General features: G+C 40.0%; 1 protein-coding gene across 1 annotated transcript in view; it reads left to right on the top strand.

The window, feature by feature from the left end:
* PAX3 (paired box 3) overlaps nt 1-22,860 on the top strand; it is a 102,955-nt gene extending 80,095 nt beyond the window's left edge. The window contains exons 6-9 of the mRNA XM_034782447.1: nt 7,716-7,881; nt 9,070-9,284; nt 20,579-20,825; nt 21,374-22,860. Of these exons, the coding sequence (XP_034638338.1) occupies nt 7,716-7,881; nt 9,070-9,284; nt 20,579-20,825; nt 21,374-21,408 (663 nt within the window). The 3' untranslated portion in view covers nt 21,409-22,860. The remainder of the gene's footprint in view (nt 1-7,715; nt 7,882-9,069; nt 9,285-20,578; nt 20,826-21,373) is intronic.
* Nucleotides 22,861-27,256: the final 4,396 nt, after the last annotated feature.

Below are 27,256 nucleotides of genomic sequence, written 5' to 3'. Positions count from 1 at the left end.
AAATTATCTAACTATAGATCTATACTGGCCAAAAAAATGGTTCAGTGTTTAAGTATGGTGGTGAAGAAAGGAAATAATTTCTATCCTGTTTTCCAGTTCTCTGCTGCCAAGGGCTTGAATTTGGGACATTTTAATTGGTAAATATATGTTAAAAAATAAGTACATTGAAATATTTTCTGAGAATACTCAACTACAGTATTTTTAGAAGTATTAAACGAAAAGACTAAATCTGGGATTCTCGAAGAAACTTAAGGGAGTTAGATGCCTTGAATTTCAATGGAAGTTGGACACACAATACCTCTTTGGAAATCCCAGCTTAATTATTTTGTGAAATGTCTCTGATGTTGTCAGTCCAGTGGAAAACTGTCCGTATCACAAAACCCACCACTATAATGGAGACCCTTCTTGGCAGAATCAACAGAAAGGCCACGGTCTGAATAGGCATGGAAACTGAATTGCCCTCTGACGTTCAGAGGAGCTGGAACAGGATGGGGGCAGATTGGTGGGGCATTGTGAGGAACCTGACCTATCTATGGTGTATCTGTTCCAGGGATACACAGGACCTGATTCTCAACTCCTTGCTCAGAGTAATCTCCCAGGGTCTGATCCAAAGTCCACTAACACAATTCAAAGACTGATTTCTATGGGCTTTGGATAAGGCCCTTGTTTTCTTTGAGATGTTTTGCTTGAGGGAGGAATGGAGGACTAGACTCTAAGGGTATGTCTACACTACCTGCCGGATTGGCGGCCAACGATCGATCCAGCGGGGGTTGATTTATCGGGGGTCTAGTCTAGACGCGATAAATCGACCCCTGAGCGCTCTCCCGTTGACTCCTGTACTCCATTGCTGTGAGAGGCGCAGGCAGAGTTGACGGGGGAGCGGCAGCAGTCGACTCACCGCAGTGGAGACACCGCAGTGAGTAGGTCTAAGTACATCGACTTCAGCTATGTTGTTCCCGTAGCTGAAGTTGGGTAACTTAGATCTATCTCTCCCCCTCCCCTCCCCGCCCAGCTGTAGACCAGGCCTTAGAGAACTCCTGACTCCAGAGCTTTCACTGTCAATGCAGCACCTTTTGCAGCACTAACTTAACACAAACATTTTAAGGAAAAAAAACCCTAATGTAAAATAAAGAAAAACACTAGGAGGCAAAGGGAACAAATTCTTTGGCTTAAGTTAGAAATGTCATTAACAATACATCAGTCTTTTGACTTTGATATATCTTCCAGACTGCATTTAGTGCAAAATATCCAATAGTCTCTTGCAAAATTCACTTTTCAAATGTTTTGCCCATTTGGTTGAAAGATCTTACTGCCTTAAAAGCACATAGAAAACTCTCTGTTTATGATAGGACTGTTGAAATGTCAAGCCTAATTACATTAGTGTGATCCCAAGTGAATAACTGCATCTTTTAAGGAATACTCAGTCAAAATCTAGGAAATACAACATTGGCTTGATCAGTTACAAACTGCTTAAACAAAATATGATAACAAAAGGCAAGATGTAAATATTAGAAATTAGAGATAGAAAAGTCTATTGGGTAATCTAGTCCATTCTCTGCCCGTGCAGAATTCTTCCCTATAGCATATACCTGAGTGATTTCTCCAGTCTACTTTTAAAAGTGTCTCCAGTGAGAGAGTCTCCAATATTTCCTTTAGGAGACTATTCCTCATTCTGTTATAATTCATTATCAGGAAAATATTACTGAGTATCAGCTTAGATGTCATCCTCTGTATCTAGGAAGACTTAAAGAAATCCTCTCCCTCTGTGTTCTTTTTAACACCCTTCAAATATATTCAATTGTAAGTTCTTCTGTCAGAGACTGTAGAGACTTTTTAAAAAGTACCTGAGTCCCAAGTTCAAAAATGAGCAATTAGAAGTCTCATAGGAACAGGGCCACCGGAGAGGGAGGGGGGGGAGGGGGGCAATTTGCCCCAGGCCCCACAGGGGCCCCCCGAGAATATAGTATTCTATAGTATTTCAACTTTTTTTTTATGGAAGGGGCCCCTGAAATTGCTTTGCCCCAGGCCCCCTGAATCCTCTGGGCGGCCCTGCATTGGAAATCAATAGAAATTAAGCTTCTAAAGCCGAGATCCTCAAAAGTATTTAGCTGCCTAACTCCTATTGAAACCAATGGAAGTTAGGTATCCAAATAGCTTTTAGGATCTGAGTCTAAGTACCTAAGTCCCTTTGCTCCCAAGTCACTTAGGTACTTTGAAAAGTTTACCCAGTGTCTTCATATGTGTTTGTATGGCATCTAGCACAATGATGCCCTCGTTAGGGCCTGTGTGTGCTACTATAATACAAATATTAAATAATAAATCATATTTCTTATTAGGCGTCAACACTGCATAGGGATATTAACATCTGCTTTGGATGTATGTTATGTGGCAGCCTGATTGTGCATTACTTTTGCTTGCACAAACAATTCACGGTGGTAGTGGCTATTCTACACGTCACACTACAATGCTCAGTGCTTAGGGCCTGTTCTCCCATTGATCAGCTCCTGCACTGATCCTTTGCCTGCTATTCCTTGTGAGGGCTAGTTACACTGTATAATCAAAATGTAAAATAGCTGAGTCGCTGGTGTTTTGGTTCTACCAGGGGTTATGGTGCAAAATGGACAATGTTAACATTTGGTGATAATTATCGTGCTCATAGCAGAGGAGTAAGGAAAGAATGAAAAGGCATTATAGGCTCTCTTATGTCTGAGGAAATAATTTATTATATGGGGGCTTTCACGTAAGTTAAGCCAAAAGAATGGGAAACATACTACTTTTCTGATGTGATGTATTGATGCTGTTTGAACTGCGCTGTGAATGGAAAAGAAAGAGTTTCTCGTGTGTTTGCTTGTAATGGTGTGATTTTTGTTAAGCCTTGGGGTTGATTTACCACTGTGTTACTCCCGTTTTGCACCATCTAACTCCACTGATTTCAATGGAGTTACACAGTGGAAAACTGGAGTAACTCAGTTGTAAATCAAGTCTCCAGTGGTTACATATATACTAAGGATCTAGCTCAGGGATCAGCAACCTTTGGCACGCGGCCCACCAGCGTAAGCACCCTGGCAGGCTGCGCCGGTTTGATTACCTGCTGCGTCCACAAGTTCGGCCGATTGCAGCCCCCCCACTGGCCATGGTTTGCCGCTCCAGGCCAATGGGGGCTGCGGGAAGCGGCGGCCAGCACATCCCTTGGCCCGTGCCGCTTCCTGCAGCCCCCATTGGCCTGGAGCGGCGAACCGCGGCCAGTGGGAGCTGCGATTGGCAGAACCTGCGGACGCAGCAGGTAAACAAACCAGCCCAGACCGCCAGGGTGCTTGCCGTGGCAGGCCACGTGCCAAAGGTTGCTGATCCCTGATCTAGATAATATTTGTGAGCATGTTTACTTTGTCTTGAATTTTTCTGAAGTCATCTGACACTATAGGAAAATCGAAGAGCTATAGCCTAATAGTAAAAGCTGTCATGCTACAATATCCAAGGTTATGGGTTCAAAACATCAGTGTTTTCATTTTTAAAAATTAAGGACCATTTGTACTGAGCTTATTAGTGCCTTAACTTGTGGGACTTCATTCTTCTCTCTCACTAATTTTGCACTGTTGTAACTCCATTTATTGCATTGTGGTTACTCCTGATTTACACCAGCATGAGTGCAAAGAGAATCAGGCCAGCAGTTTCTATATAATTCTAAAATGGTTAATAGTTAGTACATTACATATAAAATGCACCATAATAAAACTGTGCCTTCATATGGAACATTATAAACACCATCCTCTAGTCTAGTCCATACAGTCTTGTGGCTTGATGTAAAAGTCACAATGAGATTTACAAAGCAAGTCAAATTTGAAAATATTTGTTTGTTAATTTTAAACTGTTTGATTTGTAAATTAATTGAGCTGAAATTTATGAACTAAAACCCCACATCTATTTAACATCTGACTAAACACTAGATGGCTTTAGTTAAATTCCTCTTCACTAAGTGGAAGTTCTGCCAATACTGCTCACTAGATTATGCAAAATCAATTTTCATAGATATTACCCAATAAAACAGCTGCCCCAATGTAGCATGTCCCAATTAAGTAGGATTACAGTAGTAATATTTTAGGCCCTGACTATTCAACAGGATTTATGCAGATTGGCTCCTGCACCTGCATAGAGCCCCACAGAAGTCAGTGGAGTGGCATGTGGGTACATCCATGGGAATATCCATTTGCAGGATCAAGATCTTGCACTGTAAGTTTGTCAAAGCATTGTAAACAGTCAAAAAGGCTAACAGTATGTTAGGCTCTATTAGGAAAGGGGTAAAAATAAGACAGAAAATATCATGATGCCACTTTAGAAATCCATGGTGTGCCCACACCTTGAATATTGCGTGCAGTTCTGGTCGCCCCATCTCAGAAAAAATATAGTGGAACTGGAAATGGTTCGGAGAAGGGCAACAAAGATGATCAAGAATACAGAACAGCGTCCATATGAGGATAGACAAAAAGATTAGGGCTGTTCTGATTAGAAATGAGTCGACTAAGGGGGGATATTATAGGTCTATCAAATCATGAGTGATGTGGAAAAAGTGAATAGAGAGGTGAAAACTTTACTCTCTCACACAATACATGGCTGACCTCAGGCACAATGGAACTCTCTACAACAAGGATAAAGCTTGTCTGACAGGGAGAAGGAGCTTTCTCTGGGGTGAGTCCAGAACAAACTCCCAGAAATTTCACCAAACCTTCTGTTCCAAGTGGAAGGCACCTTTCTTCGATGTGCATTCTGTAACAGAAACACAGAGCAGTGTGTATATTCAAAACAGAAACCGAAAAAGAACAAAACCTAAACTGCACACACAATTCCCCCTAGCCCTCCCTCCCACCCCCGGGGGGAAGGAGAGGATGAGGGAGAAAACAAACCATGTGGCAGACATTTGTCACATTGCTTAACGTGATACTGGAAGAAGGTCAGATGCTACGGAGTTGAGGGCAATAGAAGGACCTATATGGAATAGAACTGAACTATTCTAGGATCTTTCTCCTTCCCTTTCCTCTATAAAATGGAGTTGATACCCACCTCACAGTGGTGTTGTGGAGCTCAATTAATGTTTATAAAACATGTCAAGATCTTCAGATAACCTGGTGACCTGAGGAAGGGAGAGTTGTGCATAAGGTGCTGGTTAGTGAATGATTGGGGGGGAGGGTGTCAGTCATAGCTTGTGTATAGGCGACGCTGCTGCCCACTGCCTCCTCAGCCCAATTTCTCTTTTCCAGTCCCCATTTTGCCCCTCTGTCTTTCCCTTCCATGCTTCCCTCAGGGCTCCTCTTCAGAGCTACCTCACTCCATCTTCTCCCTCTTGAACCCATTTCTCTTCCACAAGATACCACATCCGCTTTATGCAGCTGCAGGGGCAACAAAAAGTAAATGTTTTATTGTGGGACTGATGAGGTAATTAAAGGGGTTCAGAAGAGGGTGAATAAATATGTGACTCTGGAGGAAGAGAAAGATGGGGGAAAGAAATTGGACAGGGCTTAAGCAGTCTGGAGGATAGGAAGAAGAGTCCAAAACTGGTGGATCTGGGTCTGCCCTGATTATTATTCACCAAATAATCCTCTCTTTATCCATTGACTTCTTGCCTGTTCAAGGAGGCCCCAGCAATAACACTTTGGGTTGTTCCAGAAGGAGAAGCGCCATGTGCAACAGAAATAAGGAGGAGTGCCTGCAGAGGAGGTGGAAAAGAGATTCCATCAGTCCCCCTAGCCTAGCCAAAATATCAGTCCAGCTCTGTGCGATGCTGCGAAACTGGAAAAGATACACTGAAGCACTCAACGCCGGCAAAAGAAGGGTCTAGACGGGGCTAGTTCTCATTATACAGTGGCACAGCCACCCAATTTTGAAGTCAAATGGCTTTGTATATTCTCAGAGTGATGCCTGTGGAGCAGCATATGTGGGACAGACAGGGGGCAAATCTACCCAAGTGCTATTATGTCCCTTAGAATGCAGAATGCTTGAGAGGTGGAACACAGTAGTGTCTTTCAGACATTGTATAGCATTATGTTTTCTGGCCACAAATCATGTCACTCCTAGAAAGCTGATTTGTATTATTTAGATCGGTGGTTCCCAACCTGGTCTGTAGAGCACTTGCTGGTGGTCAGTGATGAGGTGGCTGGTCACATGGGTCTAATTCTGCTCCTTGTTACCACCAGCTAAATTATATTTAAAAATAGCTAAACATAAATTAGACATTGTCCTAATATTAATTTTCCATGGAGTAATTGGTGCAGTTACTGCAGGACTAGTATGTGATTGTGAGTGAGAAGGCGGACAGTCTGCGTAATTGTAAATGGGAGGGTAGATGGCTGTGAGATAATCCTCTTAAGATGTGATCCACACTGCAAATGTTGGAGTGTCTCTGATCGAGAAATAGGGCCAGAGTCTCACCTGGTATAAATCAGCATAGCTCCACTGAAGTCACATCAGCCCTGGCCCATTACATTTAGGATTTTTTTTTTTAGCCATAAAAGAGAACTGCATTTGTCATAACTCATAACGTACAATATATTTCTGACTAAGTAACAAGATCCTGCTTTTTATTTCTCGCTGGTATTCCACTGTAAGTAGGTCACGGAGAACTTGGAACGTGAATTGAAGATGGCTTGTCTGGAATTACTGTGTTTATTGAAGAAAAGTAGATTTCTAGATAAGATATGCATAGCTAATCCTAAATAATAGCTGGCTTGTGTCTCACACTGGAAACAAATTTCAAGAATGGTTCTATGTGAAAATATGATCCAGAGCTATGGAGTCTTAGGGTGAGGTGCTGCGTGCATACGAGAGTGCATTAAAAGATGCTAGGAGGGACTGATTTAATTTGTGTACAAAGGCCTGTGGTGTTCACATTCCATGTTTAAAAGTTCTATTCCAGGGGTCGGCAACGTTCGGCACGCGGCTCGCCAGGGTAAGCACCCTAGCGGGCCGGGCCAGTTTTATTTACCTGCTGACGCGGCAGGTTCGGCCGATCGCGGCCCCCATTCACCGCAGTTCGCCATCCTGGTCCAATGGGGGTGGCAGGAAGCGGTGCAGGCCGAGGGATGTGCTGGCCGCGGCTTCCCGTCACCCCCATTGGCCTGGGACGGCAAACCGCGGCCAGTGGGGGCCGCGATCGGCCGAACCTGCTGCATCAGCAGGTAAATAAACTGGCCCGGCCTGCTAGGGTGCTTACCCTGGCAAGCCGCGTGCCGAACGTTGCCGACCCCTGTTCTATTCTATATAGGTTATTGTACTGCCTTCATCACTATAGCATCTGAGTGCCTTCCAAGAATGCATTAAATGGCAAGACTAACATCTATCATGTTAGGCACTTAAATATATATTTAAGCATCTAAATAAGGGGGAATTGCAGGTGCTCATGAGTCTCATTTAGTTGTCACCATATGGATATAGGTACCTAATCACCCATGTTTGAAAATAGTAGGTTAAGTGACTTGGCAGAGGAGGAAGTGCCGGACATGGAGTTGGAGTGTAGGAGTTCTTGACTCTCAGTCCTGTATTCAGGCCACTAGATCAAATAATGTTCTGCCATGGACTTATTTCATTGCCATGAAGATTGACTTGTGTGGTAGATATGGAGCTTTTAGCTTCTTTTCAAATGCAAAATACATTAAAAAGTACCATTATTTCTAATGCGCCTATGTTAAATGTACTAAATCAAATGTACCTAATTAAAACATTTGTAGGTCTGGTTTAGTAACCGTCGTGCTAGATGGAGGAAACAGGCGGGGGCCAATCAACTGATGGCTTTCAACCACCTGATCCCAGGAGGATTCCCACCCACTGCCATGCCAACCTTGCCAACATACCAGCTATCTGAGCCCTCCTATCAACCCACCTCCATACCACAAGGTACAGTAGGGGACAGATGTTTCATTTAAACGGCATTATCAGTGGTTTTCCATGTAAACCCACTTTAGAAACATTCTATTCTTCAAATTTTGAAAATGGTTTGGATGAATGTAGGCCTCAAGCCAGCAAAACTCTTACATTTAACATTGTGACTATTCCCATTGGCTTCACTAGCTTGTGGCCTGATTGCCTATGAATGGTGCCAGTGCCAGACTGACAGTCTTAGCTTGGACACTGAAGTCCCCTATCCCTGGGAGAGGTACAGCATTGGAAGGGGTTGTTCAAATGTCCCCATCCTCTCCCACCATTGTGTCTCAACTCTGCCATGTCCCAGTGCATGATGGAGGATAGGTCGTCAATCACTATGTTCATTCAATCTTCTTTGTTGCAAGTGACAACTGCCAACTGGAAATTTTTATGCCTGATATGTGTCCAGTAGGAATTGGACTGAAGTCACCAACCAGCTCACACATGTACTGAATAGCCATCAGATGATAATAAGTTCCAGTTGCTACTAGAGAGGGGGTCCCAAACGTATCGATGGTTTGGGAAAAATGGAACTTAAATACAGGCTACTCCTGATTTTGATCTTTCAAAGGTAAATAATACCCTGTCTGATAGGGTATTATAAAACCAGGTCCCTGCCTCCCAAAGCTTTGTCTATTATAGAAGTGGGAGAAATTTGCAACTTTTTATCTAAGCCCCCTACCTGCTAAACTTCAGTGATTTGGTTAAAATGAAATCTGGATTCAAACCAGTGGTGGATAGTTTTACCAAACCAAAATCTGACTAGGGAAATTTTGCAAACCCCCCAACTTGTCTGATCACTAGTCACTACCAACCTGAGCTGAATTCCTACTGATGAACTGGGGAGGAAAGACTATATCCTGTCCATTAGAAGAGCATACGCCCATTATGCATCATGTGAGAATCACATCTGCATGTAACTTTCACAATGTAAATATGTCATGTAGATCTGACAGAGGCTTATGTCATGTTTTGTCTCATGTGTTTTTTTTCCCTCCTAGCCAGTTAAATATTGAGTAATGTTAAATATTCACCTTTGGTTTGGCTAATATTTACCTGCAAGTCCTGATCAGTTCTTCTCAGTGTTGAACTTTATACAGTTAATTTGTTATGTCAGAAAACTATGTGGAAAATGTATAAATGTGTTCCTTTCCCTTCTAGCTGTGTCTGATCCAAGCAGTACAGTCCACAGACCTCAGCCGCTTCCTCCAAGCACTGTACACCAAAGCAGCCTCCCTTCAAATCCAGAGAGCAGCTCTGCGTATTGCCTACCCAGCACCAGGCATGGATTTTCCAGCTATACAGACAGCTTTGTGCCTCCATCCGGGCCCTCAAATCCCATGAACCCTGCCATTGGCAATGGCCTTTCACCTCAGGTCAGTCCTGTGTTTTCAGACAGAGGATTTGCTGTATACCAGAACCAAAGAGTCTATTCCCCGAGGCCATAGTATAATGAATTGCCAAATTTAAACCATAATGTATTCTTTATACAAGCCACATGATTTCAGTTTGCTAGCTTCCTTTTTTTCCTACTCGCTGCATCAAAACTCATAGCTTATATTTAATTTTCAAGTAATCATGCACACTTCATGTTTGCATTCAGTTATCAAGCATTTGTAATGTGCCACTATTTTCCTTGAGATCCATTCCTGGGCAAAGAAAGATCAAGGAGGGTGATCTTGTCTTGTCTAATCAGCTTTTTATGAATACAATGCCTTTTTAAGAGACTATAGGAGTTTTACAAAATGGCCCTAGAAGTAGCAGAGAAGTTATAGTGGGAGAGGCGCAGCTGATGAGCAGTACACATTGGGATGAGCTATAATCAAGTTATAAATACATAAATTAGGAGACTTACCGTTCTTGGGAAATATATAAATGCTCAAATGCCATAATTGTTTTTCTAATTTGTGTGAGCTTTTCTTAGAAGATCATGTTAATAAATTGCCTTGATAATTGAGTGTCAAAAGGTTGGTTAAATTTCCTACAAGTGGCATCTGTCTGCAGTTGACATTATTAGCAATTGCTTAAATATACAGTACTTTAGTTTATTAGTGTGAGCTTCGCCCAGGTGTTTGGAAGAGCTGTCCACTAAATTCTGAGAAATGTCACAAAGGGGATGCAATCTATAATTACAATCAGGAATCTCTTCAGGGCTGAGAGTGAGAGTTTTAACAGCTTTATCGTCTTTCTACCCTTTTTTCCTCTCAGTGGTTAGAAAAACAGAGAGAAGCTCAGAATGACACAAATGAAAAGTGAAAAGACAATTATACTCAATTACACACTAATCACTGACTATCACCACTGCCTAAGCAGTAAGAGGGCATTCTAATAGGCAGAAAATGAGATTTTAATGGCACAAAGGGTGGCCAAAATAACGACTCATATATCTTTGCCTCCTTCGTTTTCTTCAACTTGTGGTTTGCATCTCGGGAATACAGTTCCTGGTTCCTGCATAACGGTGATAACTCTGTGCAGCTGAAAAGTTCAAAGGCATCGGAGTTGAAAAGAATGAATAGCAAAGGCAATGAAATAAACATTTTTGCCTAAAGGCAAAAGTTCATAAACCCTTTTTTGTAACAGTAAATGTAATTAAGTTTCATAGATTCCTATAGCACATAGTAGAATACAAAACTTTATGGCTTTAAAACCTCAGTAGAAAAATACCAACATAAAAACAAACGGATGTACTTCCAACAAGACTTTAATGAATTTTGTTTTGAAGAATCCTAATTTCTAAATGCAATCTCCAACAAAAGGCATGACATTATATTAGTGGTTTCATTCTTTGAAATGACCAGATTCATAGTATGCAAGGCTTCCATAATTTAGACATAAAAATCTTTCCAGGGTTCCGAGTTAATCCATCAGAGGCAGTTTTCAACGTCATTTTCAGTGTAAGTCAGTTCTAGCTATGGAGAAGTGTTATTTTGTTCTTTCAAAAAGCTTTTATTCACTGTGATATGAAAGTTAAGTATTACATTAAAGAAGTCCTGTGACATTTTGGTAAAGAGAGATCATTACCAAAAGGAATTGGTGGAACAAGTTTTCACGGCCAATATCTTATTGTGACCATCCTATAATCAAAAGGAGATCTTAAAACTGATAAAACAGACACAAATAGTTTCTGTGATCTCCAGTTCTTGGAACCCAGCCCTGATTCAGTGGTCAGGATTGTCTTCATATTATGAAAGTTGGTCTGTGCATCCTTAGCATTCCCCTACCTTCCCCCATCCCAGTGGTCAGAACAGGGATCGGCAACCTTTCACATGCGGCCCGCCAGCGTAATCACCCTGGTGGGCCGAGCCGGTTTGTTTACCTGCCACGTCCGCAGGTTCGGCCGATCACAGCTCCCACTGGCCGCGGTTCGCCGCTCTAAGCCAATGGGGGCTGCGGGAAGTGGCGTGGGCCAAGGGATGTGCTGGCCGCCGCTTCCCACTGCCCCCATTGGCCTGGGACGGTGAACCGCGGCCAGTGGGAGCTGCGATCGGCCAAACCTGTGGATGCAGCAGGTAAACAAACTGGCCCGGCCCGCCAGGGTGCTTACCCTGGCGGGCCGCGTGCCAAAGGTTGCCGATCTCTGGCTTAAAAAATTTCTGGCCCTGCTTTGCACCTTTACCATGGGCCATAGAGGGAAGTTGGTCAATAGAAAAGAGTGTTGACGTAATTTGTTCATCACTTGAACATACTCAGTCACATCCATTCAAGTGGAGAGAGCTTTTGGAAGTTTATTGGCCTCAGTATGAAAATGTTTCAAGTTAAACAAATGCTGAAGAAGACCCTCAGACAGCATGGCAAAAAATGTTTAGACAGAGCTGGCCATTGGGCTGTGTTAAACTCATGGCTCTGGGACCCCCAGATTTAGGAACCAAAAGATGTAAGGAGAAGCTGAGCCCTCATGTTTTCATAAGTAAATCTCTATCCCTTTTGCTGGCCAGAATCATCCTGAAGATATAAATTGCCCTAAACCAATTGCTGGGGTTGAAAGGAACAAGCAGCTGGGTTCGACTTCTGCAGCAGGAGGCTCCAGGGGTTGCCAGACACACACTTGTAATAAATAAAATGTCAGTTAAATTGGGGGTGTGTCCCAAATAATAATTCTGCCAATCCTCCCCCAAATCCTTCGTTCAACCCTCCACTGAGTTCTCTGCTCCTGGTGGACAGGAAATAGTCATGTCTGAGTGAGATGGCAATAAAAATTGTTTGTCAGGCCTGTCCAAAAATTCTAAAGCCAATTCTGCATTTAGGATTTTATCAAAGAAAAGGTAATGGGAAATTTCCCAGGGAGACACAAGCCCTAAGTTGGTAGAGCTGGGAGTGAGAAAAGGTTTTTAATGAGAAATCAAGAGCTTCTTTCCTTGCTGGGGGATTTTGATCCTACTGAATCTGTGTAGTGTATGTGTGTGAGCCATTAAAATGATGTCTACACTTACGACTATCTCCCATTAGCAAGCACTATAGAAAAACTATATACAAAACACAAGCTGAATTTATGGTGAATTATTCAAGGAAGAAGAAAAAAATTACCCTACCCTCTAGAGAGATCCTTTGTGGTAAATAGAGTCCAGTGATGTATACAGCAAAGACCGGTATTAAGATTCACAGGACCAGATTCTCAGATGATGTAAAACACCATAGCTCCATTGACTTCAGTTTATACCAGGCGAGACTCTGGCCCACAGTTCTCTGAACTCAGTTTTTTTGATGCAGGGTATTCCATTTCTATTTTTGCTCCTGAGCCCACTGACAATTAAGTTTCTGGTTTAAGACAAACATTGTAGTCAAATTGAGATCAAAGGGGGAAACATTACAAGAGGTGCTACGGTGCTATAGTTTTGTTATTGTTTGTTCATTTTCTCACTGTAGTAACAAACTTTAATCAGAAGCTTGCATATGTCTGCATATTTTTGGGGGGGAGGGTGAAAGGATGGAATGTCAGCATCCAATACACCTGGCTTCCTGTTCTAGTGACTCTCTGGAAAATAAGATAAAGTTTTGTGTGTGCAAGTTTAAAACAAAGAGAGGAGTGGGAAGTCCTAACTGTCTTCCTAGCATTCAGCACATTCAGAACAAAGAGATGGTCTGCAGTTCTCATCAGGGTGATTGAGTATTGGTCTGCTAAGTCTGTTTTACCCATTATTACCTGGCTGTGGTGAGAAATCCTCTGTGTTATAGACTTACAAAGGGTTGATCTTTATAGAAACAAGGCAGTGATTAATAGTGCAGGGAATTGGTGTTAAGTATTGTCCTTGTCTGCATTTTACAAAAAAAATAAAATAAAAAAAAATCCATCTCTGCCAGTGAACTGGAGCTTTTTAAGAATAATGTCAGTATTGAGATTATTAGTGTGTAATGTATGTAAATTGCATATTTTGTGTCGGCTATGCCTATTATGCAGCTTCTTGGTTTTCATGCATATATTTATTGGAATATTGTAGTTCCCTTTCAAATTAAATTTCAATTGCTCAGTGCATTTTCTTTTGACAAACATTTGTTAATCCTGAAATTTATTAGGGAGTAGCATGTGTACAGAACTCAAGACGTTTTCTGATTTGGCATGTCATTTTCAGATCATGGCATTAACAATTACCTCAGATTCTTCAGATGTAAGGCAATGACTCTTTGTCAAAACATGTTTATTTCAATTGAAGGTGTATGGTCTTACTACAGATCTGATTATTACAAAGATAGGATTTCATCATTTTAATTTTTTTTATATAAGTTGAGGAAAAAAATCTCTTTCAGTGTGGCATGGGAATCCCTTGACCTTTTCTTGTTCTCTTTATAAATGTAAAGGCAGTAAAGTTTACCCAGGTCCATGTGGTTCAGGCAGTTCCTGTTTCTAAAGAGCGCTATTTCAGAATCTATTTGGGCTCAGATCCAGACACAAGAATATTTTTATTGTTGTTGTTCATCAGGCCACTCCTTTTCTACATTTACAAATCCACATAGGTTACAAAGCCTTAAATATCCACTGTTAAAAGAAAAACATCAAGGAGTCTGGTAGCAGCTTAAAGACTAACAGATTTATTTGGGCATAAGCTTTCATGGGTAAAAAACCTCACTTCTTCAGATGCAACTGAAAGTGTATGCCCAAATAAATCTGTTAGTCTTTAAGGTGCCACTGGACTCCTTGTTGTTTTTGTGGATACAGACTAACACGGCTACCCCCTGATACTTGACACTGTTAAAAGCTTTTACCACGAAGAACCAGAAGAGCAGGTGGTTGTAACCTGTTTCCTGATGGATATATTTTTTCACCCTAGAAAATCACTAAACCCTCACTTCCCAAAAGTGGGTCACACTAATAGAATTGGAGACTGTATGTGGTGTCCTTTTACGGTGGTAAATGCATTGGCTGTGTTAGTTGCACAGTTGCATCAGAGGGCACAGTGCCCTCCAGCGTACTTATCAGTTCTCACACTTTAACTGGCACTCAACAATATTCTGAAGTAAAACTACAACCTTTCCCTTGAACAGCATTGAACATTAGAGTTGTTTCACAGCTTCTTCTTGGAATGTCCAAACATTTCATTGTCTAAACCAGAGAATTATTCGGTAACCCTTTCACTGCGGCATGGTGCTCTCTTGGATGACTGTGTTCTGTATGAGTGCACTTGATTTTTATCAGCTCAAGACATGTCAGCTATTGAATTAGGGCCTTTCCGTTAGAAGAAAGATGCACTCATGATGCTTTATTAAATTCTGTTTTTATAGGAAAACTTAAGAGCAAATAGTTGAAAACGTGCATTGCCTCACTAAAATGAAATGAATAAAAACAGTGGGTTCCTTTACTATGCATAATTGCTGTAATAAAATTGTTCTACATCTGGTTGCCCACAGAAATACATTTTTTGTGTTGGATCAGTCTAGGAGAGCCTATACCAATCAAAAGCTCTTGATGTGGGTCAAAAGTGGTCTTAGCTTTGAGCATTATTCAACTGGTGACCAACTGGCATGAACCAGAAGTCCTGGATTTCTTAACTAGGGAGGCAGTTTGTTCACATTGTGTAATTTGTCTGAGCACGGGTTGCCTGATAAAAGCCATACATGTAAATAATGATGTTAAGCACATGGGGTTTTGTGTTGATTTTATCATTCCGTTTCCTTAGTTTGATGGAAACAATTGGAATTTTGTGGTCTCATAATTACTATTAGACAAGCATAACATTGGCTTAATTTTTAAAAAGTGCTTACTGACTTTGGATGCTTTCATTGGTGGATGCCTAACTTAAGATACCTTGAAGAGGACCTGATTGTCAGAGGGCAGGTGCTCATCACTTCTGAAAATTAGGTCTCCTGAAAGTGTCATAAGCTGACCACCTGTAAATTGAAGTCCCCAAAATCACTGGTCACATCCGAAAATTTAAGCCAGAATTATTCTTTTGTCTCAGTAACCACGAGATAATCAAATTGTAGAAAAGGTACTACAACAAAATATACTGACACTGAAATGTAGAAGTAAGATGTGACGTAGTCACATTCATTTCTTGAATTTGACAATTTTCACCATGTGACAGGTGATAAAATATTATATAATATTCTTTTTTGGTTGTAAACATTCCACAACTCATCACTCACTTTATTTGGGCCATATAGTAAGAGATTATTCACCTCAGAAGCTTTTGATGCTCTTAATTCTACAATTTAAAACACTCATGATTTTCTGTATGCTAAACATATCTCTGCCATACAGTGGGCTGAAATTTTTTGCACAAAATGTTTTTCAGATGAAAAATAGATTATCCACCACAAAATAGGACTTTGCACAAAAAATTGTCAACATCTTCAAACTTTTCTGATTTTCAGAAATTATTGTGGAATATTTTAATCAATAATTTAATTAAATTGTATCAGAATCATTACTGAACATTTTTGTTTACCAAGAACGTGGTTTTCTGTAAATGAAATGTTCGATGTTTTTAAACAATTTCAATAAAAAATTCTATTAAAAACTGTTAAAAATGTCATGAAAACTTTTGCAACTCCTTCCCCCACCCCAAAAAAACCCAGCAACCAGAAAATAGGTTTGTTTTGAATTCTGGGAAAAAGAAACAATTTTAATATTTCCCACAAAACTTATTCCTCTCCCTTCTCCTCCCATGATATCTGCCATTTAGGGTAGACTCTATCTCATATATGTGTCATGCTGAAAGCGATCATGATCAATCAAAACAAATTTGATCCAAATTTCACATCCAGATTTTTTAAATATTAACTTAGTTCTTTGATGCATTAAAAATCTCCCTCTTTAAAATGTGCTCTTTTTTGGTGTGATATTTTGATTCTCAGAGATTTTCTGCAGTGAAGAGTTAACAGCAGGTAATGTCATTCATCTTAGAAGCAGTTTGAAATTTTCTGTGTTAGTGATGAATGAGGGTATCTGACCCACATCTGTTTTACATTAGAATGGAACATTGCCCTGACATCGTTAGGAGCATTTGTCAAGATTCCCTGGACAGAGCTTCTGTAAATTACATGCTGCAAATGTGTCAGGGTCAGATAAGAGGATATCATTAACTCCACTAAAGTTTACTCATGATTCTGTCAGCTCAACTTAATACGTTAACTGCTAACAATTTTCCTTGAGCTGTTTCATTAAATCTTTCGTTTAGAGAAGGGTGAAAAAAAATGTATCACTGTACCCAAGAATATGACTCATGTTCTTTTCTCATAAATCATATTAATTGCAGGTATGGTCACAAAGCATATTAAATGCAGGCATGCGTAAATGAATTAAAACACATGAGAATTTTATTATGTCTATGGTGGGTCCAACCTACTAAAATATCAACCACATTAACTGGCATAATGTTTCATTTAAATGGAATAAGTTTTATCTCAGTTTAATGGGCTTTATTTTGTTGATAATAGATACATTTTATGCAATAGTTGATAATGGACCCAGTGTTGTCTACATACTTTTAAGGCTTTTATCAGCCACTTCTACTTATACATACTGAGGCATGACCTCAACTGGTGTGAATCTCTGTTGACTTCAGTGGAACTACATTCATTCCCACAGCTGAGAATTTGTTGTAAAAAAGTGGAGAGGTTTTTTTGTGTTTGTTTTTTTATTTGTTTTTTTGTTTTTGTTTTGAGGAAGGGTGGTGGAAATTGCTCAATAAAATGTTTCTGTCTATTGTCCTTGTTGCAGTTCACTGTATTTATTAGAAGGCAATTTTGTCTGGAAACAAGATTGAATTTAGAGATCCATAGTCTTAGAATATAATTGTCTACAAACTATGAATATTGTATTTTGCTATATTAACTGAAAGGCTATTTATCAGTTCAAGGATACTCCCGGTGTTCCTTATCAAGCCAAACTTGAAATCACATGCCACAAAGAAAACACTTGTTTTTTATTGTTCTACTTTATTCATGAACAAAATGTAGCATGTGGCCAAAACCGTAAGACTTGATTTTTGACCTCATTAAAATTCAGCATGAATAAGAACTGCAGCATTTGGCTCTAAAGACATAGGACCTGAGCCAACACTCATTTAAGTCAATGTGAATCTTTTTATTGATTTTAATGGGAGCTGAATCATGCTCATAATGAATATGTAAATAATTTGGTTTTACACATTCAGGGCCAGACCCATTGTTGGAATAAATCCATGTAGCTCCATTTACCCTGGAGGGGGAAGGGCGGGGGGCTCTGCTGGTTTATATCAGTGAAGGTTCTCACCTTCCGCGCCCAGACCTGGAAGTAATAGAGTGCCTCCTGTGAGGTGCTGAGTGCCATCTACTTCATGGAGGGCAGCAGAAGTCGCAGCTTGCAGGATTGGATCTCTAATGGCTTTCTAATTGATTAGGTGAAAGTCATTCATGCCCTTCCTGTAACTCCTCGCATGGGTGATAAGGTCATGACACATACCATAAGAGAGACTTCTGCCTTTAGGCTACTTCCCTTATAGCTTTCAAACAGACATGACCAAAAATCTAATTATTTAGATGCTAATCAACTGCAGGATGATTCCTAAGGCTTCTGAAGAAGACATTTCTGAGAAGACAATTACTGTTCAAAATCAAATTTTTCAGCCTTGAAGATATAGTGCTGTCACTCTTGTCAAGATGGTTAAAGGCATCGGTTTTATTAGGTGCATCTGCACTTGATTAGAGATGACTGACAACTTGAGTTAATCTGTGGTAAATTTTGAATGAGATCCCATCGAATACCAGTACATTTCAACTTTCAGTGGCTACATGGCTGGCAAAAGAGTAAATTTTCTAAAGGAGGGCCTGAACTAAAACACCAGATACAAGCACACCTGAAGTTTAGAATCTGATCCAAATCCCCATTTAAAGCCTGCTCCCTAGCACTATAATGGGTAACACCAAAACCCTGGATCAAAACACTCCCAAACTTTGGGTTGTTCATAATTTGCATCTAGGTCCAAATGTATCTTGGGCCCCTTTCTATTGAGAACAGAAGTAGAAAAAGTCAGAACTACTTTAAGAAGTGGTTTAAAGTGATGGGCATAAACACGTTCACCCAAACAGCCCTAAGGATCCTCGTTCAGGAAGCCAGCACATCCCTCGGCCCATGTCGCTTCCCGCAGCCCCCATTGGCCTGGAACTGCGAACCCCAGCCAGTGGGAGCCGCGATCGGCCGAACCTGCGGACGCTGCAGGTAAACAAACCATCCCAGCGGATTTCCCTGTCAGGCCGCGTGCAAAAAGTTGCCAATCCCTGGGCTACACTATAGTTGCTATTGCAGCACAGCTTTGGTGGTAGCTATGTTGACAGAAGAATTCTTCCATCCACATTGCTGCATCTACATTGCGGGTTAGGTCATCCTAATCCCATCATGCAGAGCACGAATTTTTCACAGCCCTGAGCAACATAGCTAGGTTGGTCTAATTTTTAAGTGTAGATTAGGCCTAAATGTGCTAGCAGAAGGGAGTAGTTCTCAGAGCTGTGCTTGTCTTTACCATATGCTGTGAAAATACAGAAGTCCTTTGAAAAGAAACATACATCAAGCTATAGCACAAGGAAGAGATTTGCAGAAATAAGGGATTTAGCAGCACAAGTACAATTAATTTGTGCTCCTAAATCACTTAGGTGCTTTTGTAAAATCTCTCCCTGAACTTCCATAGGAAATTCCAGCCAGAGGATTGACTTTTTAGATACAAGTAATGTTTTCAAGCAATCTAAAGTCTTTTTTTTTTTTTATTGATCTTAACTTTCTGGTTAATTTCTTAACTACATTTATCTATAGGACGTTACAAGAGTCATTGGAGTCTTGAAGCCAAGCTAGAAAGAAAGCACTACTGTTGTTCTTTAGAAAGGAGTGAATTGGCTAGGGAGTTTGTGGCATGACTCTGACCAAACAGCAAGCACTGTAACCTTTTTCTTCTGTCAGAGGGGTAGCTGTGTTAGTCTGTATCCACAAAAACAACAAGGAGTCCAGTGGCACCTTAAAGACTAACATATTTATTGGGCATAAGCTTTCATGTGTAAAAAATCCACTTCTAGTATTCTTTACAGGCAAGCACATGCTTCATACCAGCATCGCATGAGTTATGGGCACTCTGCCCCTAGCCAGTAGACCAACGTTTTTTGGGGGGCTAGGATCTTTCTCTGGCTCTGCATTTGGAGGGCTGCCTGTAGTACGTAGTGAACACATTGAACGGATGTTAATTTTTGAAGCTAAACAAATGTTAATTAATAAGTTTTTGGGGGAAGGGATCATTTGTTTGTGGTGTGTTTGTACAGCACCTACACAGTGGAGTCCTGGTCCAGGCCTGGGGCTTTGAGGCAAATATAAATAATAATTAACTATTTTGCCCCATTGTTCAGTCAGCCCTAGAGTTTAGTTCCTGTTGGGAACTTTTTATCAATATAATTACAGATTATTTTTCCCGCTCTTCTAAAGCAAAAATAAATATTTGATGAAAACAAGTTTACAATGACATCATGGGGGGAAAAAAGAAGAAAAAATAATTTATATAAAGAGATGATATCTAGGAAAAAATGGCCCCTTAGAAAAGAGGAGCTGTTTATATGGTCAAGTTGACTAGAACAGTCAGTGGGGCTCGATTTCATGTACTACCCCATTTCAAAGCTCCTATGTTATGGTTTAAGAGCCTCAACATGGGAACCTAAGATATCCCTAATTAATTATGCATTTTTAAATTGGCCATATAAATACCTCACTCTTTTCTAATGTGGCTACTTTTATAGTTATGTCTGTTCTGGCTGCACTGTTTGTTATCAAGAATACACAATGGCTTGGGTTGGAGAATAAAGCATGATGAAGATTTTGTGTTTGGGGAACAGCATCATAAGAAAACTTGGACTGTGACTGATGATCTATTTTCTCTTTTTCTTTTTTATCCTCATCGAGTTCCCAATGAATAAACATCCATAGGAATTCCAGCTGTGACGTGATCAGACATTTTAAGAGCATAAAAGGTGGTTTGTTTTTTTGTCCCACCTATATGCCTGTACATTATTTTTTCTGGAATGCCAGCCATAAGTTACTATTTAGATGCATGATGTAACTCTTTTTCCGCTTTGAATTAGGAACCCAAAGTTCAGGTTAAATACCAAGTAATAGATATCATGGGAAATTAAATAACAGACACTAGTTGTTCTTGCAGCTCTATATGAAATATAGTTCTTCATGCATTTTAACCTTTATTTGTTACTATACGTTTTATTTTAGGTAATGGGCCTCCTGACTAACCATGGTGGTGTACCTCACCAGCCCCAAACTGATTATGCCCTCTCACCCTTAACTGGGGGTCTAGAACCAACCACTACTGTATCAGCCAGCTGCAGTCAGAGACTAGATCATATGAAAAGTTTAGATAGCCTGCCTACATCACAGTCCTACTGCCCACCAACTTACAGCACTACCGGTTACAGTATGGACCCTGTCACAGGATACCAGTATGGACAGTATGGACAAAGTGAGTACCAGGTGGATATTTATGTTGTGCAATGACTGGGTCATACCCTTAGTAAGGTAACTGTCTAGCTACAGTATATTTTTCTTCTTGTAACAAAGGAAATGGGGAGGATTGATTCTAACCTATGACTTTTTCTTCTCTTCATAATAGAACTATGTTTGCTGCTAAGATAACTGATTGTTCAAGCAAGATTTCTGCTGCATAATTATTTTCTTAAGTGATGTCAACAACATCTTGATGTTATTAATTGTTGAGACATGAAACCTGATTGCCATTAGGTAAAACATAAGGGTTGTCCAAAATGAAATAACCACTGGCATTCCAGTATTAGAAACACATGTTTTTAATGAGGTCAGCTCAAGAATCATTATAGTATATAATCCCAGATACACAGAGTTTTGTCAAACTTGTCCCAGGAATAAAAATATTAGTCCCTTTCCTTTGATATATTTGTATTAAATATGACAATGTCAACCTGTAGTTGACATTGCCCCTTACTGTGAGGTTGTCACAGCATGACTTAAAGAACTTCTTTTGCTTTCTTACAGGTGCCTTTCATTATCTGAAGCCAGATATTGCATAAATGAACTGTCCACTTCAAGTTAAAGCTTGTCTTGTTTCTGGTCTCACTCCAGTGCTTGGATGGGAGGGATCTTCTCACCAAAATGCAACCCAAGCTGGGGCAATCACAATAGAGATACAGGATCATTCTGTTCTTTTCTCGCGTCATTGCTTTCGATAGACATTTCGACATGTTGGACGTAACAGTTCAGAAGACAAAGACCAAGAGCAATAAAAAATAAACAAATAAATAAATACAACACAGTTCAGCGTGGGCAGGTATAAAAAATGCTGAAGAATTTAAAATCACTGACTGACAAAGCATTCCATTTTATGTTGCTGAAAAAGCATGCATTGATTTGGATAAACAAAATATTCTAAAACTTAACAGTTGAGCTCTGCAAACTCAGACTCTTGACATCCGATGCTGACTTTATTCTAACTTTAAAACTGCTCAGTTTCTGAAGCATGAGCAGGAGAACATTTTGATTTTACACACTGGAAATTGACTTCAAGATGAAATGTCATGGTCTGTAGGAAGCTAGGATAGATGTAAAAGACTTCCAGAACAAGTTAATGGTTATCTTATCATTCTTTTGTAATCATGTTGTCAAGAAATGTCACATACAAGTTTTGCTTTACAATGAACAAGATATTGTGTAACATGAAGAAATTTTTTTGCAATTTGTGTGTGTGAAGTTTTCCTAATCCATGTTACGTTCTGAAACAAACACGGAAAAGGAAACAACAACAAAACAAAGTGACTTTGATTTCCACAACTGCCTAACAATGTGCAATACTGTGTACCTCACACAAGCTTTGGGATCATCCAAAGTGATATAGATAGAACTATATTTTTGCAGGTACTTTTATTTTTGCAGTACATATTTCATTATGATAAAATGCAGAAGTGGTGCAGTCCGTAGTACAACAGAATCTGGCTCACGAGTCATGACCATTTTCAGGAAACAATACATTTGAAATTATTACGTTTACATTCTCTTTTAGTGATGTACAGGACATGAACAGAGATGTCCCTGTATCTGACATGTACTTTTAAATTATACAGTGATAGCTAATATAGAAAAAATAATAATAGGAACCGAGGTTTACATAAGTTTGTGTTGTGACATTTTAGAATGTCAATAAATTTGTGTTTTGAAATGTTAAGAGGAACAGGAAGATGGAAGGCAGTGTTATTTATTTCTCTTTATTCTTGGAACAATGAATGAGGTAGGACACATACATTCCTTTTAGCATTAAGGACTATGAAGTAGTGAGATAGTGAGACTAGGTGTAGTACAGAGATTAGTTCACACATTGGTCTTAAAAGGTGATGGAACAAAAGAAATATTATCTTTGTGTTGCAGCCTCTACCAACAACACATGTGTTGTAAAAAAAATGTCTTTCATGTAAAAAGTGCAGTAAATATTTACTATTTATAATGAATAAACAGTTATGAAGACTTGCAAAGCACTGATTATTTTGTCCTAAACTGTGGTATTGTGCTAAATATATTGATACAATTTAACCTGGCTATCACAAAGGGGGAAAAAATGTTATTTTCAGTTCAAACTGTTTTTATTATATAAGCACTCTGCACACATTTAAGACAGGGCTGTCCATAGGCAACCTATGAGCCCCACGGGCTGTTTGTATGACAGACTCATTACTACACTATGCGTTTTCATGTGGCATTTTGCAAAGTATGTATCCCATACTGCAGCAGGAAAGCATTGTGCTTTTCCCAGACCTGCATAAGGAAAGACAAAGAGGTGAACCTGTACCTGTGGGGTAGGGATGTAGGGTGGAGGGTTGGGTTCAGGGTGGGTGCAAAGGGTGGGGTGGGGGTTCAGGTTTGGGGTAGGGGTACGGGAGCAGCTCTCTTGGGATGGTTTCACAAAATGCAGAGTCTCCATTTGTAATAGTTTTGCAGGTTACGTGCTAAAATGTATGTTCCCCAAGAGAAGAATCAATAATTCTAATTCAGTATTACACACAAGTAGATTACAAATGCAGATTTTTTTAATTGAAATTTCAAATGTATGATTTTCTTATTTACTTATCAGAAGGGTTGGTTAATAAATAGAATTGCATTTTGGAAAAATGAATTTTTTACACTTCATTCAAAAAATTTCAAATTATTTAGTGAAAAATGTTTAAATGAAATATAACATTATTTTTAAAATAGTATAGTGGGGAAAGTTCTCCCACTTTTCCATACTTTTTTTTTCTTTTACTTTTATTTCACTGGAAGAGGAGGGGAATTGTAAAATAAATTGAAAAAACTCTGGTTATTCTAGATGCAAGTGGGAAACAGTGGCAGTAATTACATTGTTGCTTCTTCATATATGCTACCTTTGCAGATCATAGGATCATAGGACTGGAAGGGACCTCAAGTGGTCTAGTTCAGTCCCCTGCACTGAAGGCAGGACTAATTATTATCTGGACCATCCCTGACAGGTATTTGTCTAACTTGCTCTTAAAAATCTCCAATGATGGAGATTCCACAACCTTCCTAGGCAATTTATTCCAGTGCTTAACCACCCTGACAGTTAAGACGTTTTTCCTAATGTCCAACCTAAATCACCCTTGCTGTAATTTAAGCCCATTGCTTCTTGTCCTATCATCAGAGGTTAAAGAGAACAACTTTTCTACCTCCTCCTTGTCACAACCTTTTATGTATTTGAAAACTGTTATCGTGTTCCCTCTCAGTCTTCTCTTCTCCAGACCAAACAACCCCAGTTTTTTCAACCTTCCCTTATAGGTCATATTTTCTAGACCTTTAATCATTTTTGTTGCTCTTCTCTGGAACTTCTCCAATTTGTCCATATCCTTTGTGAAATGTGGCGCCCAGAACTGGACACAATACTCCTGTTGAGGCCTTATCAGCACAGAGTAGAGTGGAAGAATTACTTCTTGTGTTTTGCTTATAACACTCCTGCTAATACATCCCAGAATAATGTTTGCTTTTTTTTTTTTGCAACAGTTTGACTCATATTGAGCTCGTGATCCACAATGACCCCCAGATCCCTTTCCACAGTGATTGTTCCTTCCTAACAGGAGTACTTTGCATTTGTCCTAGTTGAATTTCATCCTATTTACTTCAGACCATTTCTCCAGGTTGTCCAGAGCATTCTGAATTTTAATCATATCCTCCAAAGCACTTGCAACTCCTCCCAGCTTGATAGTGTCCGCAAACTTTATAAGTGTACTCTCTACAGGGCTGGGTCTGGCTTTTTTGCCACCCAAGGCAAAAAAGCCTTCCGCTGTGTCGCCCCTCCCCCCCAGCGCGGCAGGGGAGGGTGCTGAGCCCGACCGTGGGCCGCTCTCCCCGGCGGCCAGAGCCGCCGCACTACCCCCCTCCAGGTGCCGCCCCAAGCATAAGCTTGGTGGGCTGGTGCCTGGAGCCGGCCCTGACTCTCTATGCCATTATCTAAATCATTGATGAAGATATTGAACAGAACCTGACCCAGAAATGATCCTTGCGGGACCCCACTTGATATGCCCTTCCAGCATGACTGTGAACCACTGATAACTATTATCTGGGAATGGATTTTCAACCAAATATGCACCCACTTTATAGTCGCTCCATCTAGTTTGTATTTTCCTAGTTTGTTTATGAAAAGGTTATGCAAGACGGTACCAAAAGCCATACTGAAGTCAAGCTATGCCACATCTACCACTTCCCCACTATCCACAAGGCTTATTATTCTGTCAAAGAAAGCTGTTAGTTTGGTTTGACATGATTTATTCTTGACAAATCCATGCTGACTGTAACTTATCACCTTATTATCTTCTAGGTGTTTGCAAATTCATTGCTTAATTATTTGCTCCATCATCTTTTCAGGTACTGAATTTAAGCTGACTGGTCTGTAATTCCCCAAGTTGTCCTTATTCCCCTTTTTATAGATGGGCACTATTTGCCCTTTGAAATCTCTCCCATCTTCCATGACTTTTTGAAGAGAATCGCTAATGGCTCAGATATCTCTGTCAGTTCCTTGAGTATTCTAAGATGTATTTCATCAGGCCCTCGTGATTCGAAGATGAAGCACCATGAGCTCTCTTCTGTTATCCTTATATTTCAGCACCATCCTCTTCCTGGAGTTTCTCCTCCTCAGTTACTGTAGCTTTGCAGGAACTGTCTGTGATTTCTCCCCTTCCTCCATCTCTGAAGTGCTGGTGACAGAGTGCTTTCCTGACCTGAAGCTAAAAGACAGGCATTTGAGCTGACTCCATCTTCATTTGCTCTGTCACTGGGCTCTTTTGTTCTCTACCCCCAAGCACTTCATAATACAATAGATTTATGCAGAGAGGGAGAGCTAGAGACAGCATGGCTGAGCAGAAAGTCAACCAGCCCACTCACATATCCTTGGAAACAGGGCATTGGGATGAACAGTCCTTAAGGAAGGGAGGAGCAGGGGACATAGAGGCTAAAACCAGGAATCTCCTCCCCAAATTAGGAGACTTAAGATGTGCCTACTGAAATGCTTGCCAGAAGTGCTCATAATTATGTAAAAAGCAACAGAGGGTCCTGTGGCACCTTTGAGACTAACAGAAGTACTGGGAGCATAAGCTTTCGTGGGTAAGATGCCTTGCATCTGAAGAAGTGAGTACTTCTGTTAGTCTCAAAGGTGCCACAGGACCCTCTGTTGCTTTTTACAGATTCAGACTAACACGGCTACCCCTCTGGTACTTGACATAATTATGTAGATCCTTTGTATATCTACATAGGTCTTGTGTTATACTAGTTTTTTGTTTTTGTTATCAAGTTCTAAGCAGAAATGGTTCTGGAGGGCCATACATGCAGCCAAAATATGAACCCCAACCACCTGGAAGGTAAAACTGATACGAACTATGAACACTGCTTCAGTTTGCTTTTGGAGATAGCAAGTATGAGCTAAAGATTTTTTTGTACATATAAATAAACTGACTACATATTGTGTAATATGGAGTCCATTCCTGGATCCTTATGTGCAGCGGATGACCAATCAATTATTTAATAGATACCAGAATTCAGAAGAATTTCTGATCTAAAGATGAATCAAGAGCACAGCCGTGACCTTTAAGAAACTACCTTTATGCTCTATGACATCATCCAAACTTTTCATATATTTTCTTTCTTTCTTTCTTATTTATATGTTGAGTCACGACCAAAAAAATCCTTGCAGCTTGGTACATATTTGATTTGGTGTCTGTGTTAACGCCTCTTTACTTATTTTTGTTGTTATTTTGAATAAGCTGCACTGGTTATATATTTTTAAATGGTGTCAATTTTCCAATTTTTTTTCTGGGCAGTAATACAGTGGTCAACATTCAAAAAACCTAAATTTTCCAATAGTTTTTGCACAGTGGTCTCTGGAAGCCAGAATTTTCCACTGGAAACAAATACAGTATTTGAGATACAACAGTGTGGTAAGTGCTGGTAAATGTTAACACTGTTGTAGAGAGGTTTTCAGAGATTTGAATGGCCATTAGCAACTCCTTGAAAGTCAACGAGCGTCAAGCACCTACCCACAATTTATGTGTTTGAAAATCTGTGTGTGTGTGTGTGAGAGAGAGTGAGAGTGATTTAGGGCCAATTTTTCAAAGGTATGGCACCTAAAGATACAAAATAAGAGCTTCATGGGATTTTGAAAATCATGCAGGCCCAGATTTGTAAAGGTATTTAGGCATTAGCGTTGCAATGCTAATCTAATTTAGAAGCCTAAATCTCATTTTCAAAAGTGATTTAGGCACTTAGGAGCCTAAATCCCATTCATAGTTAACTTTAGAAAATGAGTTTTAGGCTGCTAAATTAGTTAAGCATTGCAACGCTGAGTGCAGCAATGCCTAAATACCTTTACAAATCTGGGCCTTGGGCCTTAGG

This window comes from Trachemys scripta, chromosome 9 (assembly GCF_013100865.1).
Source record: "Trachemys scripta elegans isolate TJP31775 chromosome 9, CAS_Tse_1.0, whole genome shotgun sequence".
Lineage (NCBI taxonomy): Eukaryota > Metazoa > Chordata > Testudines > Emydidae > Trachemys > Trachemys scripta.
This window is presented reverse-complemented; position numbering and strand designations above follow the sequence as displayed.